An 18,507-nucleotide genomic window follows, 5' to 3' on the forward strand; every position below is an offset into this window, starting at 1 on the left:
AAAGACGTCTGCCTGTACCCTTAGATACAGACAAGCAGTTACAGTGCCCTGAAAAAGTATTCGTACCCCTTAAAATTCTCCACATGTTGTCATGTTACAACCAAAAACATAAATGTATTTTATTGGGATTTTATGTGATGGACCAACACAAAGTGTCACATAATTGGGAAGTGGAAGGAAAATGATAAATGATACAAATAAATATGTGAAAAGTGGGGGGGGCATTTGTATGGCGCCCCCCGGAGTCAATACTTTGTAGAACCCCCTTTCTCTACAAGTCTTTTTGGGGGTGTCTCTACCAGCTTTGCCCATCTAGAGAGGACATTTCTGCCCATTCTTCTTCTTTTTTGTAAAATATCTCAAGCTCTGTCAGATTGGATGGAGAGCGTCTGTGATCAGCAATTTTCAAGTCTTGCCACAGATTCTCAATGGGATTTAGGTCTGGACTGTGACTGGGCCATTCTAACACATGGATATGCTTTGATCTAAACCATTCCATTGTAGCTCTGGCTGGATGTTTCGGAAGGTGAACCTCCGCCCCGGTCTCAAGTCTTTTGTAGACTCTAACAGGTTTTCTTCTAAGATTGTCCTGTATTTGTCTTCATCCATCTTCCCATCAACTCTGACCAGCTTCCCTGTCCCTGCTGAAGAAAACCATCCCCACCACATGATGCTGCCACCACCATGTTTCACGGTGGGGATGGTATGTTCAGGGGGATGGGCAGTGTTAGTTTCCACCACACATAGCGTTTTACTTTTTAGGCCAAAAAGTAGAATTTTGGTCTCATCTGACCAGATCACCTTCTTCCACATGTTTGCTGCCCCCTCCCCCACATGGCTTCTCACAACTACAAACAGGACTAATTATGACTTTCTTTCTCCAATGTCTTTCTTCTTGTCACTCTTCCATAAAGGGCAGATTTGCGGAGAGACGACTAATAGTTGTCCTGTGGACAGATTCTCCCCACTGAGCTGTGGATCTCTGCAGCTCCTCCAGAGTTACCATGGACTTCTTGGTTCTTCTCTGATGAATGCTCTCCTTGCCCGGCCCGGTCAGTTTAGGTGGACGGCCATGTCTTGGTAGGTTTGCGGTTGTGCCCATACTCTTTCCATTTTCTGATGATGGATTGAACAGAGCTCCGTGAGATGTTCAAAGCTTGGGAGATTTTTTTTTTTAACCCAACCCTGCTTTATACTTCTCCACAACTTTATCCCTGACCTGTCTGGTGTGTTCCTTGGCCTTCATGATGCCGTTTGTTCACTAAGGTTCTCTAACAAACCTATGAGGGCTTCACAGAACAGTTGTATTTATACGGAGATTACAATTACACACAGGTGGACTTTATTTACTAATTAGGTGACTTCTGAAGGCAAACTGGTTCCACTAGATTTTATTTAGGGGTATCAGAGTAAAGGGGGCTGAATACAAATGCCCCCCACACTTTTCACATATTTACTTGTAAAACATTTTGAAAACCATTTATACATTTTCCTTCCACGTCACAATTATGTGCCACTTTGTGTTGGTCTATCACATAAAATCCCAATAAATACATTTACGTTTTTGGTTGTAACATGACAAAATGTGGAAAATGTCAAGGGGTATGAATACTTTTTCAGGGCAGGAAGCTCAATGGACTACGAGGACGCTGACCACCGCCCTCATAGTTCAGTAAGGACTACAAGCCATCAGCCACAAGAAGAAACTGTGAATGAATGACGCGGCTGTGTGGGCGGAGCCCTGCACATGCACATCTTTTTTAAATGGAGACAGCGGGTGCGAGGAGAAGATCCCCTGTCCGCTGTCAGCGGGGTGAGGTGGGAGAAGGTGCAGATGCTAGAACATGTTACATGTTCCACCACAAAAACAAACAAACAGGTGGAATATGTATATAACATGCTCCAAAGGTGAACTTATGCTTTAATACACAATATGGTCAAAAGTATGTGGACATCCTTCCAAATGAGTTCAGGTGTACAGAGCCGGGCTCCATACAGACATGGATTGGATTGGCCTGCACAGAGTCCTGAACTGGACACACGAGATGAACTGGAACCCCAACATTGATCCAGGTCTTCTTGTCCCTCATCAGTACCTGACCTCACAAAAAGGGCCAAAATCCAACAGATACACATCAACATCTTGAGGGGAGAACTTCCCAGAAGAGTGGAGGCTGTTATAGCCCCAAAGCAAGGCAACTTCATAATAATGCCTTAGGTTTTAGAATGAAATATCCACAAACTTTTGGCCATATTGGGTATACTGCCTTCATTTACTAATCCACCGCCAATTCTTCCTCTGCTATTAGACACGGCACACATTGCCATGTCTTCCCGATTGTGTCTCCACTATCGGAAAAGCTACCCATTGTTAGATATATATCTCTATGGTCCAACATTGACTCCTCCGCTCCCCCACTACTACATAAGGACATGTCACTAAAGGAGCATAGCCAAAGCTCTTTTGGCCCTATTTTCTCTTGTGGGTCACAGGAGTGCACTTAGTTTTGCAGTCCTGTGACCTGTTTTCAGCAGACAGCGGGCTAAAGTTTGCTGTTGGCTGATGTCATCCTGACTTTAATGTCACGGAAAATCTACCGAAAAGGAAAACCCCTCAAAATGGCAGGACTTTTTAGGCATAGACTGAAAAACTTACAACAAGCTTGTAAAAAAATTATACAATCATTTTATTATAGAAAAATCGATAATTAATAAAAAAGAAACTATACAAAGAATTATACAAAAAATATATATAACTAATAAAAAAAAAAGGAATAAATTCTTTTCATATATAAATGTGCCCAAATGGAGACAGAATTGTTTATACACGTCTGATTACAGTAATCTTCTGCATATGATTTATCCTACGCGTTACGGAGATTTTCTCCTTCTTCAGGGATTCATCATTTTTGCAGCTTTTATTCAAAAGTTTAATCTATAATGGTAAACATAAATATGTATGTACATGTATAAAGGCAACGAAGAGAAAAAAAAAAAAAAAAAAAAAGGAAAAACGGGGGGAAAAAAAAATAAAAAAATAAAAAAAAAACACCACCACAATACTCACAAACGAGGCTGTATGAATCGGATGTAGTTCCAAGCTCCATATCCACTCTGTATGTCTACAAGGAGGGTTTACACTAGGGCCCAACACAGGGACACAAAGGAAAGGGGAGCGCACCCCTTTTCCCAGAATCAAACAAAGTAACGGGGGGCACTGTGTGGAACTGCAGGAAATGTGTGTGGTTTCCCGCAGTTCCACACAGTGCCCCCTGTTACTTTGTTTAAATCTGGGAAAAGGGGTGCGCTCCGCTTTCCTTTGTGTCCCTGTGTTGGGCCCTAGTGTAAACCCTCCTTGTAGACATACAGAGTGGATATGGAGGTTTAGAACTACATCCGATTCATACAGCCTCGTTTGTGAGTATTGTGGTGGTGGTCTTTTTTTTTCCCCGTTTTTCCTTTTTTTTTTTTCTTTCTCTTCGTTGCCTTTATACATGTACATACATATTTATGTTTACCATTATAGATTAAACTTTTGAATAAAAGCTGCAAAAATGATGGATCCCTGAAGAAGGAGAAAATCTCCGTAACGCGTAGGATAAATCATATGCAGAAGATTACCGTAATCAGATGTGTATAAACGATTCTGTCTCCATTTGGGCACATTTATATATGAAAATAATTTATTCCTTTTTTTTTATTCTTCGAATAAGTTATATATATTCTTTGTATAGTTTCTTTTTTTTATTAATTATCGATTTTTCTATAATAAAATGATTGTATAATTTTTTTACAAGCGTGTTGTAAGTTTTTCAGTCTATGCCTAAAAAGTCCTGCCATTTTGAGGGGTTTTCCCTTTTCGGTAGATTTTCCGTAACATTGGGATGTTGGCTATATTATAAGAAAATACCTATATCACCTCCAAACTTTCTTGACTTTAATGTCAGGATCCACCAAGATGCCTGGAGTGGCTCATCCAATCAGCAAGCCCCTGGGGGACTGAGCCAGCCGCTCCCGCCCCCCTCCACATCCCAGCGCTCCAAGCGCTGGAGGGGCAAAGCAGAGAGCCGCCGACTGACAGTCACCAGCTCTCTGAAGACCCAGGACTGAGCCATCAGCAGTCTTTGCTCAGTTCTAGGTCTGAAGGCGGACAGCTAGGATCGGTGCTGCAGCCATGTAGGCGAGTAGGATTGTTTTTTTAAATTTTCGATTCCGAAACTTCTCATTTAAGGCCATTACAAATTCCTGCCCATTACCTCTCATCTCTCGGATATCTAGAACGATTCTCAGAGCTTCTATGGGGCTCAGAACCTTTTATTCTCCAAATTTTCACATCTACTAATGACAAAGCTTCACATGGGGTTCATGACTTCATAATTAAAACGACCCTAAACTTATCACATAATAAAAACACAGATCTTTTAACATGCTTTAGACATGCGTGGAGCAGGGACACGAAACACCAAGACAAGAGTATGAAACGTTCTGGGGAGAAATTTAAACAAGAACTCCGAATTTTATTTTAATTTTCTTAAAAATGACTGGTTTCACTGAGAGCAGATTGTATAGCTATACATCCGACGCCCCAAGATATGGGAGTCCTACACAGCAGCTGTAGTGCCGTTGTGCAGCTGCACCACCCACCCCTCTTCTTTCTTTGCATTCTGTGAACCTCTTCACAAAATCCAACACTTTCTGTGAACAGGCAGATGGAGGGGATGGGAGCGGCAAAGCAGCCGCTGTTCAGGAGAACCCCACCCCCCCCCCCTCCATGGAGCGCGGAAGTATAGCGATAGTTTTACTAACGGCACTAAGTGAAATTGTAAGCAAAAGATCAGAGGGGAAGTGGCATACATCTTGCATGGCATCAGATGTTAAATGCCTTATTTACTGGAGTTCTTCTTTAATAACGGTTAGCTCAGAATTCAGGTATTTCAGTGAATGTTTAATTCCCAATAAGAGAAAAGACTTTGACAAAAAAATAGAGATGCTAATTTTCCATTAAACTCATCCAGAGGATAGTTGGAGGTTGGCAGAGGTCCAGGTTCCTCCAACGGACCTCCAGCAGCACTTACCCAATTAACTGGCTGAGACTGGTGCGGAGGAAGAGCACACACACTAAACTGTGTTTCTAGGGAGGTAGCACAATAGTCCAGTGGCTCCCCTAACATCTTGGAGGGAAAAGGGGGGAGGGGGGGGGGGTTGTTTGGGAGCATAGTAAAAGGGGTGATGATGGGTAAAGGGTTGCAAGTCTGGCAGTACTCACCGAGAGGTGCAAAGCCCCTGGCGGGACTTGTGTCACGGCTGCTCTCACGGCTGGTGTCGCGGCTGCACCCCTGACTCATGCTGGGTCGGGGAATGCGGCTGCTCCGGGCTAGCATGTGATGTGGAAAGGCAGCACATTAATACATCATGTACAGATAGATATATAAAAAAAATAAAATAAAAAAAAAAGAAGGAGAAAGCTACAACTAAAGTGGAGGTTAAGGCTGTTATTACAGAGAATCTACTTATTGCAAATACAGAAGAGACGAGGCGGCATCATTCACACCACAATGACGGGATGGAGACCACGGCACAACACAGACAACACAACGCCGGGAAATAGCACAGCTATGCTGGTATATACAGGAGGGAAAAGTTAACTGGTAAGAAAAAAAAAAAAAATGAGGACATTTTCATGGGATCTAATAAAAATAATTCAACAAGCGAAGCGGATCCTGTTTCGTGGCCGTTGGGAAGAATTTGGAAAAGCATTATCTGACCGAAGACAGTCCTGTGTCCAGCCATGGTGCAGGAACGAAGCCTACTGGGATGCAGCAATGACCGCTTTCCACAAAGGATGGAGGGGATTTGACTTCTGCCACCCCAACCCACATCTCCACAGTGCACAGAGGGGGAGCTGAGCGGGCAGAGGTCTGAAATGATTAATAAGAGATTCCAGGAAAGAACTATGTACGGGTAAAGGAGCTTGGTGTACACGCCGCCATTGCTGCTGCCCCCCAACTCCACCGTTCTTCCACCTGTTTACACTTTATAGCTTTCATTTTAATTCATCTAAAATGCAGGATTTACAAACTTCAGATAGTAGATTGTTTGGATTTGTTCTGCTGCTGCTTCAAATGCAAACATATTAGGTTAAAGAAGAACTCCGCCCAAGCAAAATCTTGGAATCCAAGCACAACCCAAGTGCATTAACCACTTCCAACACTGGGCATTTTCACCCCTTTTCCTGCTCCGGCCGATTTTCAGTTTTTAGCGCCGTCGCAGTTTGAATGACAATTGCGCAGTCATGCAACACTGAACCTAGATGACATTTTTATCATTTTTTTCACACAAAGAGAGATTTCTTTTGGTGGTATTTAATCACCACTGGGGTTAATTTTTTTGCTAAACAAATGAAAAAAAAAAAAAACCTTTCTTCATTTGTTATAAAATTTTGCAATTAGGTAATTTTTCTCCTGCACTGATGGGTGCTGTTGAGGATGCACTGACAGCCACAGGGGAGGGCTGCGCTGACACAGCCACAGGGGAGGGCTGCGCTGGCACAGCCACAGGGGAGGGCTGCGCTGACACAGCCACAGGGGAGGGCTGCGCTGACACAGCCACAGGGGAGGGCTGCGCTGACACAGCCACAGGGGAGGGCTGCGCTGACACAGCCACAGGGGAGGGCTGCGCTGACACAGCCACAGGGGAGGGCTGCGCTGACACAGCCACAGGGGAGGGCTGCGCTGACACAGCCACAGGGGAGGGCTGCGCTGACACAGCCACAGGGGAGGGCTGCGCTGACACAGCCACAGGGGAGGGCTGCGCTGACACAGCCACAGGAGAGGGCTGCGCTGACACAGCCACAGGGGAGGGCTGCGCTGACACAGCCACAGGGGAGGGCTGCGCTGACAATCAATGTAAATGTCCCCTGTCACAGGAAAGCCAGTTATTGGCTTTTCTTTCCTCACACACTAACAGTGCTGAGGAAAGGAAATGCCGCTAACCAGCATTTGTTTACATGATAAAGAGCCAATGTCATTGATGCGCTGTGTTCAAAGCGCTGCAAGCCCCCGGGGGTGTGCACGTGCGGTGTGCCTGGGAGGACGTCATACGACGTCAACCCAGAAGGAGAAGCGTCCCGCCCAGCCATCGTGCTAGTATGAGCCAGGCGGGAACTGGTCAAAAGTCCAATTTTTTTTTTTTAATGGACTGTGAAAGGATTAGAACCTTTACATTGCCTCATTCCTCTTTCACTTTTACCACATTTCACTACCCTACATGCTTCTCCCTTCCGATAGCCTGTATGATGTCATGGGTTGCCATAGCATCGGCGGCCGGCGGCTCTAATTGCTGAGTTACGCCAGCCGTGGTGTGAATGCGTGGCCGGCGTACCTCAGTTTTGATTGGTTGATAGACCTGGTCGCCCTAGCATCCACAAGGCTAAGCTTTTCTCAGATTGGGCGCACTTGCCAGATGCGCCCAATTGTGGACACCAATTCCCTTCATAGCCCTGCATGGATGTTCATAAAGTACTGGTTGGTGTTTCAGCAGTCTTGGCCATTTTATTTCTTGAATTTAGCAATTTTATTAACTGTGGCGTGCTGCTGTTTATTATGAGCTTTTGGTGGGATTTATGATGTCAGATGATGTCATAAGGTGGTAGGTGTCTCCTTTTCTCTCGTTTCTGATTGGTGGAAGGCACTTAAAACATTTTTGGATGACTGAATACACTTATCACATGGCTGATGAAGGGGTCCTGTGCGGCTCCTGTTACACTTGCGACGTGATCGTTCTTCTATAAAACCTTTGGTCGGTATTTGAAGATCCTTGGTGTGCCAGCAAGAATATGCACCACATTTTTATTTGTTTGGGTTACTATTGGGGAAATTCACGCTCTCTTTTTTCTCCTGGTGGCAACTACCCAGAACAGGAATAGAAGGGAAATCTTCCAATGGGGACACGTGTCCCACAGACATCTAAGAGGGAATTTCCCTTACTTTGGGGAGATTTTCTGTCACTTCCGGCAAATGAAAAAGTATAAACTACAAACTATGGTATATATACTGGAATTTACGCAACTATAGACACGATACTGTAATGGCGTTGATCAGAGACTTGGAGGGGGTAACATCTAGTGGAAATCTAGAGGTTAACTGTGTACCTAACAAGTGTAATGTGCTTTGCTTTTACCTTACAGATCTGTTTTGTTCTGCGATTGGCTACAGGGCTGATCAGCAGGTCCACTGCCAAAATCACTGTCCGGACCTGCTGAAAAAACTGCGCTGTGGCCAGTGACAGTGCACGTGAGCAGGGGGCCAGCGCACATGCACCTCAAACTCAGAAGCTGCTGAAAGACGTACATGTACGTGATCCAGCCTGGCTGTGCCGCCCACCCGCAATAAACTTGCGGCCGAGCGGCAAGCATTTAACCACTTGCCTACCGGACGCATTCACTTCCTTCCTGCCCAGGCCAAATTTTCAGCTTTCAGCGCTGTCACACTTTGAATGACAATTGCGCGGTCATATAACACTGTACCCAGGTGACATTTTTATCATTTTCTTCACACAAATAGAGCTTTCTTTTGGTGGTATTTAATCACTGATGGGTTTTATAATTTTACCAAAAAGAAAAATATTTTTTTCTCAGTTTGTCAGTAAATTATGTAAATAAGTAATTTTTCTCCTTCACTGATGTGCGCTGATGAGGTGGCACTTATGGGCAGTGATTAGGTGGCACTGATGAGGAAGCACTAATATGCTGCACTTATTGGCGGCACTGATAGCAAGCACTGATTGGTGCCACTTGTGGGCACTGATGGCACTTTATTGTAATCAGGGCACTGATTACACGTCTCGATGTCCCCTGTGAGGTGATGCCACTGATCGGCTCTCCTTCGCCACACACACTGTCAGGAGATGAGAGCTGATTACCAAGCATTTCCATGTTTACATGTGACCGGCTGTGATTGGACACATGGTTAAAGAGCCACGGCCCTTTACAGAAGTCGGGGGTCGCGCCGTGTCCTAGCAACACGGAACGACCACAGGAGCGGTCGTTCTGGGGTGCCATTATATGATGTCCTCCCAAAACGAGAGCCGCAGCCACCTCTCCGTCGCCTTGCGGGTGGCAAGCAGTTAAAGAGTCTGTGAAAGCTAGTGCCAAAGTTTTCCAGCAACTTCCTGCCTTTTCTGATTGGCCAGTGAGGCAGCCCATCCTAGTGATAGGTCAGGAGGGGAGTGGGACTTTGTGGCACAATAAAGTACTACCTTAGCCCCCGTTTACACCGGTGCAACTTGTCATGCAATTTCCCATTCCAAAATCACATGACCCTATTTGTGCCTATAAAACCGCTTGAATCGGTACGACTCCAACTTACACTCATTTGCAAAAGGTTCCTGCACTATTTTTTGGTGATTTCATGTGCGACTTGCATTGACATCTGTGCATGAAATCACAGAGATGTCGGCAATCCACACATGAAATCGCACTGACCAGCAGCTTTAAAATCACGCTGAAGTATCGTGATTTCAAAGCCGCATTCAATGTGAATTAGATTGTTGGAGTTTTGCCAATCAAAACAGCCTTGGACTCATGTGCAGAACTTTTGTAGCTCCTCCAGGTAAATGCATCTTCTAGGCATGAAGAAGTCTAAGGATGCCGCACTCCAATCAGTCGAGATAGTAAGAGAACAGTGAAACAGCCTTAGCTCGGCTCCTCTATGGTTACGCTACTGACGCATTTCACTTTGCCCCGATAATTATTCGTAGAGGTTGACGGAAGGGAGTGCGGCATCCTTCGACTTCCTTACACTATTGCTATTTTAAAAGGTGCATGTGATGCCGGCACACGATAAAGCTGAAGATCACCGGGGCAGTTTGGGAGCGCTTGGCGGAGCGCTCTAGGTTTGTTTATGCATCTTATAAGCGTTGGCACATTACACCTTGTTTCTGTTCTAGCCACATTTTAAAATAACTGTACCTTCCCTCCTTATAGGGGGAATGCAGTCCAGGACACCCAGCAGAATATTAGGTCTGGGCCCACCCCCCTCCAGCTCTGGCATGCTGATGGGAAGTAGCTGTAAAGGGCAAAAGTGTGAAATCTCTGCATGTGTTTTAAGCCAAAAGAGGCACAGGGGAGCCATATAGATAGATTTCTAATTTTTATTAATGATAAAATGGCTATTGTAGATGTAAAACTGTGCTTAGCGGAGCTCTTCTTTAATATTTGCTGCCTTCTTGCATTGATCCACCACGAACCACACACAGACAGATGCTGGAGTCAGTACCATAGGGTCACAGTCAGTGGTTACATATGGATTCCATGGATAATGTTGGCGACATGGAAAGGAAATTTCTCAGGATTTATTTTTCTTACCCAGTCCTATCCTGCTTGGGCTGGTCTCTCGGCTGCAGCCTTGACTACGGGGAATCTTGCTCCTCTTGTCGGTCGATGGGACCTGTGGGACCCTCTGAGCGCTGGTAGCCAGGCTGCTGTACCCACTTCCTAGCAACTTCCCAGGAGAGCTGGATCTGCTGCCAGCTAAAAACACAACAAAGCAGATATCAGTAACAGAAGGAGATCTTAAAATCGTGAATTCCAGTTATGGGCAATGTGTATAATGAATGGATGGAAACGAGAAACAACCGGCATGCAGTGCACCGACACCCAAACACTTCCAGGAAGGTGACCCTACCACAAGAGCCAGAATAGCAACCAATCGATGGTGTAAAAGTTAGATAGTGGTTGGCTTCGGCCAGCTTGGCGAGAACACGCTGTCCGCTGAAAAAACGAGGACTGAGCTGTTCACGGAGAAGCCTGACCTTCAGCCATCGGAAGCTGTACCAACCTCGCTATACCAATTTCGGAGAACTTGGCACGGTAGAAATAATGAGAAGTGCCAGGAGGCAGCAGCCGTCACCAACTAAGTTGAGGTGCACTGTATGCTTTGTGGTGAGAACACTAGACAGGGAACAGGGGGATGTGCGAGGAAAGAGATCAGATTCTTACCGCTGGCCGGATTCGCTGATCTGGATCCTTTGTATGGAAGCAGACAAAGGACAGTGAAGACTGATTTAGAGAGAAAGCACTGGGTCACATCTACAAAATCACGCTAAACACACTATTCGGACACTAAAGGCACAGACTAGACGAGGATCACCATCCAATCCGCATTACCCATAATTCTTTTAAACAAGCCCCCCCCCCCCCCCCCCAACACTGGAAAAGCTGCTTTGCATTCAGTTTTTGTACACTTACGCTGGGACTGGGATACAATTTTGGCTCTGCTACGACCTCGGGTGTCTACTTGGGCCGAAGTGATGCTGCTGTTACTCCCGGAACTCTGTCTCCTTGTGCGGATCCGACCTGTTCCAGAGCAGACAGAAAAGTTAGTTAGTAGAGATCCCAGAGAAAAGATATGTAGGCTTTGTGAAGGACGGAGCAGCAACAATACAGAAGGTTTGAGTATATGAAGACTGACAAAGGAACAGCATAACTGTGTAATAAGGGACAATAATCTGTCCCTGACATAACTGTGGCCTAAGAGACTCCATACTTTATTTAACCCATTCGCAATGACTGCCTTCCTGGCCCTTTAATAATACCCCTTTCACACTGGGGCCGTGGCAGCGCTAAAGCACCGCTCGTCTTAGCAGCGCATAAACGCTGTTTAAGCGGTGCTCATCACTGTGTTGCGGCGCTTCCGAATCGTTTTTCAGACACTTCAGAAGCGCTTCCCATTCATTCCAATAGGCAGGGCGTTTTGGGAGCACTAAATACAGCGCTCCCAAACCGCAAAGATACTGCTTGCAGGACTTTTCGGAAAGTACCACAAGCGCCCCAGTGTGAAAAGTCACACTGGAATGAATAGGAGGTGGTTTTCAGGCGCTTAGCAGAAGCTATTGCCAGAGTTAAAGCGCCTGAATACGCCCAAGTGTGAAAGGGGTCTAAGAGTTTTAAATGCCAGGAGGTGAGCATTGAGGTCATGTGATCACAGCGACACGCTGTTACAAGATCGGAAAGCTCTCAATCGCAAGTATGCATCGGGAGCTTAGCAATCCCCACCGCTACCATGCTGGGAGCAGGCTCTCAGCAGGGCAAGTTGTTTTAACAGGCCCACAAGGGTAAGTTCCACACTTCCTCCTCCTACAACTTCTGTCAATTTTTATTTTTTTGGGGGGATCCCAGAAGGTTGCAGGACCATTCACACGGTGCATCCCAGCTCATGCATGCACAGCGTGAAGCCTCAAGTAGTCACAGCTTGCTTCCTACAGTTAACATGCCGACACCGGGGACCGCCGAAGAACCGGCCCAGGGTTTGGAAGAAGCTGGATCCCTGGACAGGTGAGCAAATCTGTTAATTAAAAAGTCAGCAGCTACAACTTTTGGACCTGCTGACTTCTAATGTCTGGAAACCTGCCTGAAGAACCTCTTACCTGCTTCTGACTATTGAGCAATACATAAAAGGTCACTAAACCCTTTCAATGCCACCAACGTAAGTTACAGTTGAGCAGAACTGAATGCAGCAGGGCAGCCCAGCAACAATTACGGCAGCAGGATTTTCTTAGGCTGTATGCTCAGGTTCAGGCACCATGAACTTACCCCACAAGTGATGCTGACACCTTGCCAGTTCATGAATGGATGTGATCAGCGGCCAACAAGAAAATATATGGTGTGGGGGAGTTTTTTTTTTACAAAATTCCAAACCTTTAAAGCGTAACTCCACTTTTGTTGAGAAAAAAAAAAAACATTCCCCTCTCCGTGATCTCTGTATGTTTCAAGGATTATAATAACCTTTGTTGCAGATTCCTACCTTTTGTTATTCTGAAATAATCCCTGCGTGTTTGTCTGTGCCTCTGTACTGAGCGGGTCTAATGGGAGGGATTTCATAATTAACTGTCAGGTGTACATCTGCAGAGCACTAATGAAGAAATCTGCTAGGCCTGCATCCCTTTAGACGTGCTGCTATTGAAAGCATCTCTCTAAAAATGACATTTTTGTTGCAGGAGTTGCCCAAAATCTGACATGCATCTTAGGTAGACTTCTGGTAAAATTGGTGAGCCAATCACACAAGCAGAAAATGTTTCAGGGGAGTGGTCAGTACATACTCTGGGTACAATTTCAGGTAGCCATATTGCAATGCATTCTCAGAAAATTACAGCGGCTGCAGATTGAAAAGGAAAGGTAATTTTTAATGACATTCAATTACAATGATTAGTGTCGCAATTATATGTGCAATACTATTTATTTGCCATTTTTTCCCCCACGAAAGTGAAGTTGCCCTTTAAAGTTGATTTTTTTTTCTCATTTTGGATAGAGTAAGGGGGTTGGGGTTATAACCCCTGTAAGGTTTATTGTTGCCACTCTTTGTCCCAAAGGGGGGGATTTACCTTAACTTCCAGTCCCAAAGTCAAAACAGGAAGTGTGAGGAAATTGCTGCAAATTAATGGAATCTCTTAGGGACCCCCCAGGTCACCAGAGCTAGGGTCCCCATTGTATGATTTTCATTCTCCTTTTGTTCTGGGGACAACCCAAAATTTGGGATTTTCTTTCACTTTCAGTAAAAATGGTAAACAGGACAAATAGAGATCTTCCCTAATGGGGGACACAGACAGCAATAAAAACTGACAGGGGGTCTAATCCTTCTCCACTCTATCCAAGACAAAAAATTTTTTTTTCCCCTTTAGATATACTTTAAGTGAAAAATGGGAGGCAGGGTTCGGCATCTATGAAGTTAAATGAGACCCAAAAGCACAGATACCATTAACCACTTCAAGACCGCAGATATAGGTTGCGGCTTTGAAGTGATTTACAGGGATTATGGCTGAAGATTATCAGCCATGACCCCAGTATTGTTTTCTTACAACTGGCAAATTTCTCATGGAAGCGTCCCAAGCAGCTGATGAGCCCTGGAATGCTCTCAGAGGTGGCGGGAGGGGACATCTGGGGACTTTTTGGGCTGGGTACTTACTGTGTGTCAGTTACTCTCTAAGCAGGGATGCCAGGATAAGGTTAAGATGAAGTCCAACTGAAATGTGATTGTCGTGGCCCAAGTCCGTATATGTCAGTGCTTGCCAACCTTCAATGAGCGGGGGGCCTCAAACATAGACCCCCAACAGCACCAAAAGGGGCCGCTCATAATATTCACTATACAACAGAATACTGTCAGAGGCATTTAGGACTGCAGACATCGGGGTCGAACGATCGGTGCGGCTGCTTTTCACTTTTTTGAAGAATCTGTATCGGTCACAAACTTACCGATATTGCTCCAAGGGGGTTGTACCGGTGTCCGACCAGATAGTGTCCCCCATCACATAGCGTCCGCCCTGCACTGCGCTTGCTCAGTACGGGGGACAAGGAGAAGCCGAACATCTCCGAAGATGAACGGCGCCTGCGCAGGGAGTCCAGGTTCAAGCCCCACCATCCAAGTGGACATAGAGTTAGAATATAAAATTTACAAAGAAATAAGCTGCGCTGAAAAAAATGATTATGGTGCAATAAATTATAATACCAGATGTTCACCTGTGTAAAATGAAAACATAAAAATATTTAAGGTGACCTAAACTCTCGTCATAAGATGCTCATATATGATGTGACTAAAAAAACTGTACCAACTCCCTAACTATTTGATGTACACAATTGCTGCTACTTATGAACATAGAGCAAAACAAGTGATCAAGCCACAAAACACAGTTCTTTAAGACCACTTTCACACCAGGGCGTTTTGCAGGCGCTATAGCGTTAGAAATAGCGCCTGCAATCCGCCCTAAAGAAGCTGCACCATTGTGTGTAGTGTGAAAGCCCCGAGGGCTTTCGTACTACAGCGGTGCGCTGGCAGGACGTCAGAAAAAAGTCCTGCCAGCAGCTTCTTTGGAGCGGTGAAGGAGCGGTGTGTTTACTGCTCCTCCACCGCTGCTCCCCATTGAAATCAATGGGGCAGCGCTGTAATGCCGCCGGCAAAACGCCGCTATTGCGGCGTATTGCCGGCGGTTTTAACCCTTTCGCGGCCGCTAGCGGGGGTAAACGCGCCCCGCTAGCGGCCGAAATGCGCCGCAAATCCGGCGGTAAAACGCCGCTAAAAATAGCAGCGTTTTACCGCCGACGCTATCAGCGGTGTGGTGTGAAAGGGGTCTAAAGCTTATAAAACCTAATTCCAAAAAGTCCAAAGGAATTTTCAAAAGCTTTTATGTAAAAAATTATTTCCAGAAAAAGTTCAACTTGAAATTCCTCCATTCATTGATTAATGGGGACTTCAAGCAAAAAACACCCAAGTAGTAGTGAGTTAATTGGGATAGGAAAGATTCCTCCAGCTGAGATACAACTGCCACTTACCAGCTACAAAGATCTCTTTTCAAGGAGATCAAAGAACACATATGGATTATTCCCCAGCCTGGGTCTCTGTGTTCGCCTGCACAATATATACCCACTTCTCCGCCAAAATTTTCTTGGACTTGCCCGCAGTTCGTTTATCCCCATATTAAAACAAAAAAAGGAGAAGGCTTCCATAGCGTAACTCAATTTCAATTTAATATTATAAAAAAAGCAGAGTTTACACTTACATTTTGTAGAAATAATAAAAAGCGTTGTGCTAAAATCAAATCGAGCCGGCCGGCTCTCGAGATACAGCCCGTTCCTTCCAGGACCTTACGTTTGTTTGCGGTGACGTCAGCACGTCGCTCCTCCCTACGCCATTTCGTCACAGATGACGTCGTCCAGTGCCCCTGGATGACGTCATCTGTGACGAAACGGTGTAGGAAGGAGCGGCGTGCTGACGTCACCACGAACAAACATAAGGTCCCGGAAAGGAACAGGCTGTATCTCGAGAGCCGGCCGGATTTGATTTTTAACACAAAGCCTTTTATTATTTCTACAAAATATAAGTGTAAACTCTGCTTTTTTATAATATTAAATGGAGTTACGCTATGGAAGCCTTCTCCTTTTTTTGTTTAACGTGGGGATAAACGAACTGCGGGCAATTCCAAGAAAATTTTGGCGGAGAAGCGGGTATATTGTGCAGGCGAACACAATGACCCGGGCTGGGGAACAGACCATATGTGTTCTTTGATCTCCTTGAAAAGAGATCTTTGTAGCTGGTAAGCAGCAGTTGTATCTCAGCTGGAGGAATCTTTCCTATCCCAATCAACTCACTACTTCTTGGCGGTTTTTTGCTTGAAGTCACCATTAATCAATGAATGGAGGACTTTCAATTTGAACTTTTTCTGGAAATAATTTTTTACATAAAAGCTTTTGGATATTCCTTTGGACTTTTTGGAATGAGGTTTTATAACCTTTAAAGAACTGTGTTTTGTGGCTTGATCACTTGTTTTGCTCTAGGTTTATAAATAGCAGCAATTGTGTACAGCAAATAGTTAGGGAGTTGGTGCAGTTTTTTTAAGTCACATCATGTGAGCATCTTATGACGTGAGTTTAGGTCACCTTAAATATGTAGCGGCCATAACCCTTGCAGGACGGCCTTGACTTATTGGGCTTACCAGTTACCTTCTCTTGGCCTGCTCTTCCACATCTAGGGGTTCCCATGGTTGATACCCAACAACTTGAACGCTGACACAAATAAAGTCCTTTTGAAAGGTTTTATTTTGCAGTGATAACATCATATAACAGTCTCTCGTAGGAACAGAGGGCACGGGTGAAGAACTCAGGCATCTTGAACTGCAGGTCTAGCAAAGTCTCTAATTCCACCCAGAGAGTAGCCACTCGCAGCTGGGTACTTCAAGGCTGAACCGATCTCTAGCCAGAGATCATGGCAGTCAGCACGTCGACTCAAATACTTGAAACAATCCTATGAATGTGTACAAGTTGTAACTAAGGGTGAACAGGAACCTTTTCCTCAGTACCTGGAACGTTCTCTGTCTCCTCAATGGTACTGGAAAAACGTAAATTCGTCAATGTCCTTCCCAACTCAGTAACCAGGCACTTCCCAGGATGCCACTTGTCGGCCCTCCTCTGAAGAGTCCTCCCCTGGTCACTTCCATGAGCTGTGGCACCCCTCCAAGCCGAGAGCGCACCCGAACACCTTGAATACTCCCTCAGTTACTGCGCCTCGGATCAGCAGGTTCCGAGACTCGGGAACAGACGGATCCCTACCCCAGACCAGGCAGGTCTATCAGGGGCCTCTAACAGGAACATGTTGCGGGATGTCGAACACCCCGTGACCGGGACCCCTCACGGGGCTACCCCGGTCCTGGAACCAGAACAGACCACAGGGGCCTCACGAACTCCTCTCTCCAAAACACGTGACCCACACATCTTAAGTACCCCTTCCCAGACTCCTCAGCAGGGCCCGGCACTCCCACTGATTGGTTCCGAGAAGGTTGATACTCAAAACGTCCAACCAGGCCTGGTTCTGGCCTATCCTGTGCACCTCACTGCTCACATAACCAGGCAGAACTTCCAACACAGCCCGGCCAGACTGATGTCAAGTCCAACCTACGTAATCAACCCTCAGAACCCCACTACTGTTCTGAGGCAAAAACTAAATTTACATGCGTATGACATTTTGTCCAAAATGTCATCCGCTACAAATTTCTATGTTTTAATTTCACACAGGTGAACATATGATATTATAATTTATTGCACCATAATCATTTTTTTCAGCACTGCTTATTTCTTTGCAAATTTTTATCATTGTGTGTGTCTCATATTTTAAGTTGCAGCAGTATTTATATATTTATCACATACACGGTAGAGTGGTTGAGTAGACAGCGCAGTAATTTTATTAGTTTATGTTAGAATATAAAATAGCCAAGCGAATCGAGGCCGTGCCCGAAGCGTGGCGAGCCCGCGAGGGGTCCTGTTACTATGAGCAACCCTATGTCCACTTGGATGGTGGGGCTTCAACCTGGACTCAGTGCGCAGGCACCGTTCTTCTTCGGAGATGTTCGGCTTCTCCTTGTCCCCCGTACTGCGCAAGCGCTGCGCCTGCGCAGTACGGCCCAGACACTATTCGATAGGCGGACACTGTGTCAGAACACCGGGGTGATGCCTACAGCTGAAGGCACCACCCAGATAGATACTGTTCCTTAGAGTGGACGCTCATCTTTCTTATAATAACCACCAATGCGGCTAAGCAGCCGCTCGGCTGTAATTACAAGCAGCGGGAGTGGATGTAGTATTCTAAAACGCTGATCTTGCCGTTTTGAATCTTTCAAGTGCAGAGGAAGGGTTGGAGGTTGTATAGATCCCAGACCCCTCCATAAAGAGTACCTGTCACTGCCTATTACTGTAAAGAAAGTAGCTGAAAAAACAGCGACTAGTAACCTCCGCGCCACTAAAAATAAAAAAATTAACCAATACTCAGTGGATCAAATATACTAAATAAAACACTGATAGCTGCTCCCTAAAAAAACAAGAAAAACAACTTGTCGTACTAAAAGTATACTGATGGTAGGGGAGCTTAAGCAAATATAAGTATCAATCACAAAATGTGAGACTTTGATAATCATATAGCATCTAAAGTGATAAACACCATATCACCAAAATACAATAAACAAAAAATTACA

At 45.3% G+C, this 18,507-nt stretch overlaps 1 protein-coding gene across 24 annotated transcripts in view; it reads right to left on the bottom strand.

Annotated features, from left to right (window-relative positions):
- Positions 1-18,507, bottom strand: part of CLASP1 (cytoplasmic linker associated protein 1) — a 233,225-nt gene that overhangs the window by 105,498 nt on the left and 109,220 nt on the right. For 11 of the 24 annotated variants that reach the window (XM_077449691.1, XM_077449692.1, XM_077449696.1 and 8 more), the window contains 4 exons: positions 11,246-11,353; positions 10,997-11,023; positions 10,364-10,528; positions 5,267-5,374 (listed from right to left, as the gene is read on the bottom strand). In XM_077449691.1, coding sequence (XP_077305817.1) covers positions 5,267-5,374; positions 10,364-10,528; positions 10,997-11,023; positions 11,246-11,353 — 408 coding nt within the window. The remainder of the gene's footprint in view (positions 1-5,266; positions 5,375-10,363; positions 10,529-10,996; positions 11,024-11,245; positions 11,354-18,507) is intronic. The other 13 variants (XM_077449710.1, XM_077449709.1, XM_077449707.1 and 10 more) reach the window with 3 other exon arrangements.

This window comes from Lithobates pipiens, unplaced genomic scaffold, assembly GCF_037356315.1.
Source record: "Lithobates pipiens isolate NorthernLeopardFrog02 unplaced genomic scaffold, aLitPip1_a1.2 Scaffold_22, whole genome shotgun sequence".
Classification (NCBI taxonomy): Eukaryota; Metazoa; Chordata; class Amphibia; order Anura; family Ranidae; genus Lithobates; species Lithobates pipiens.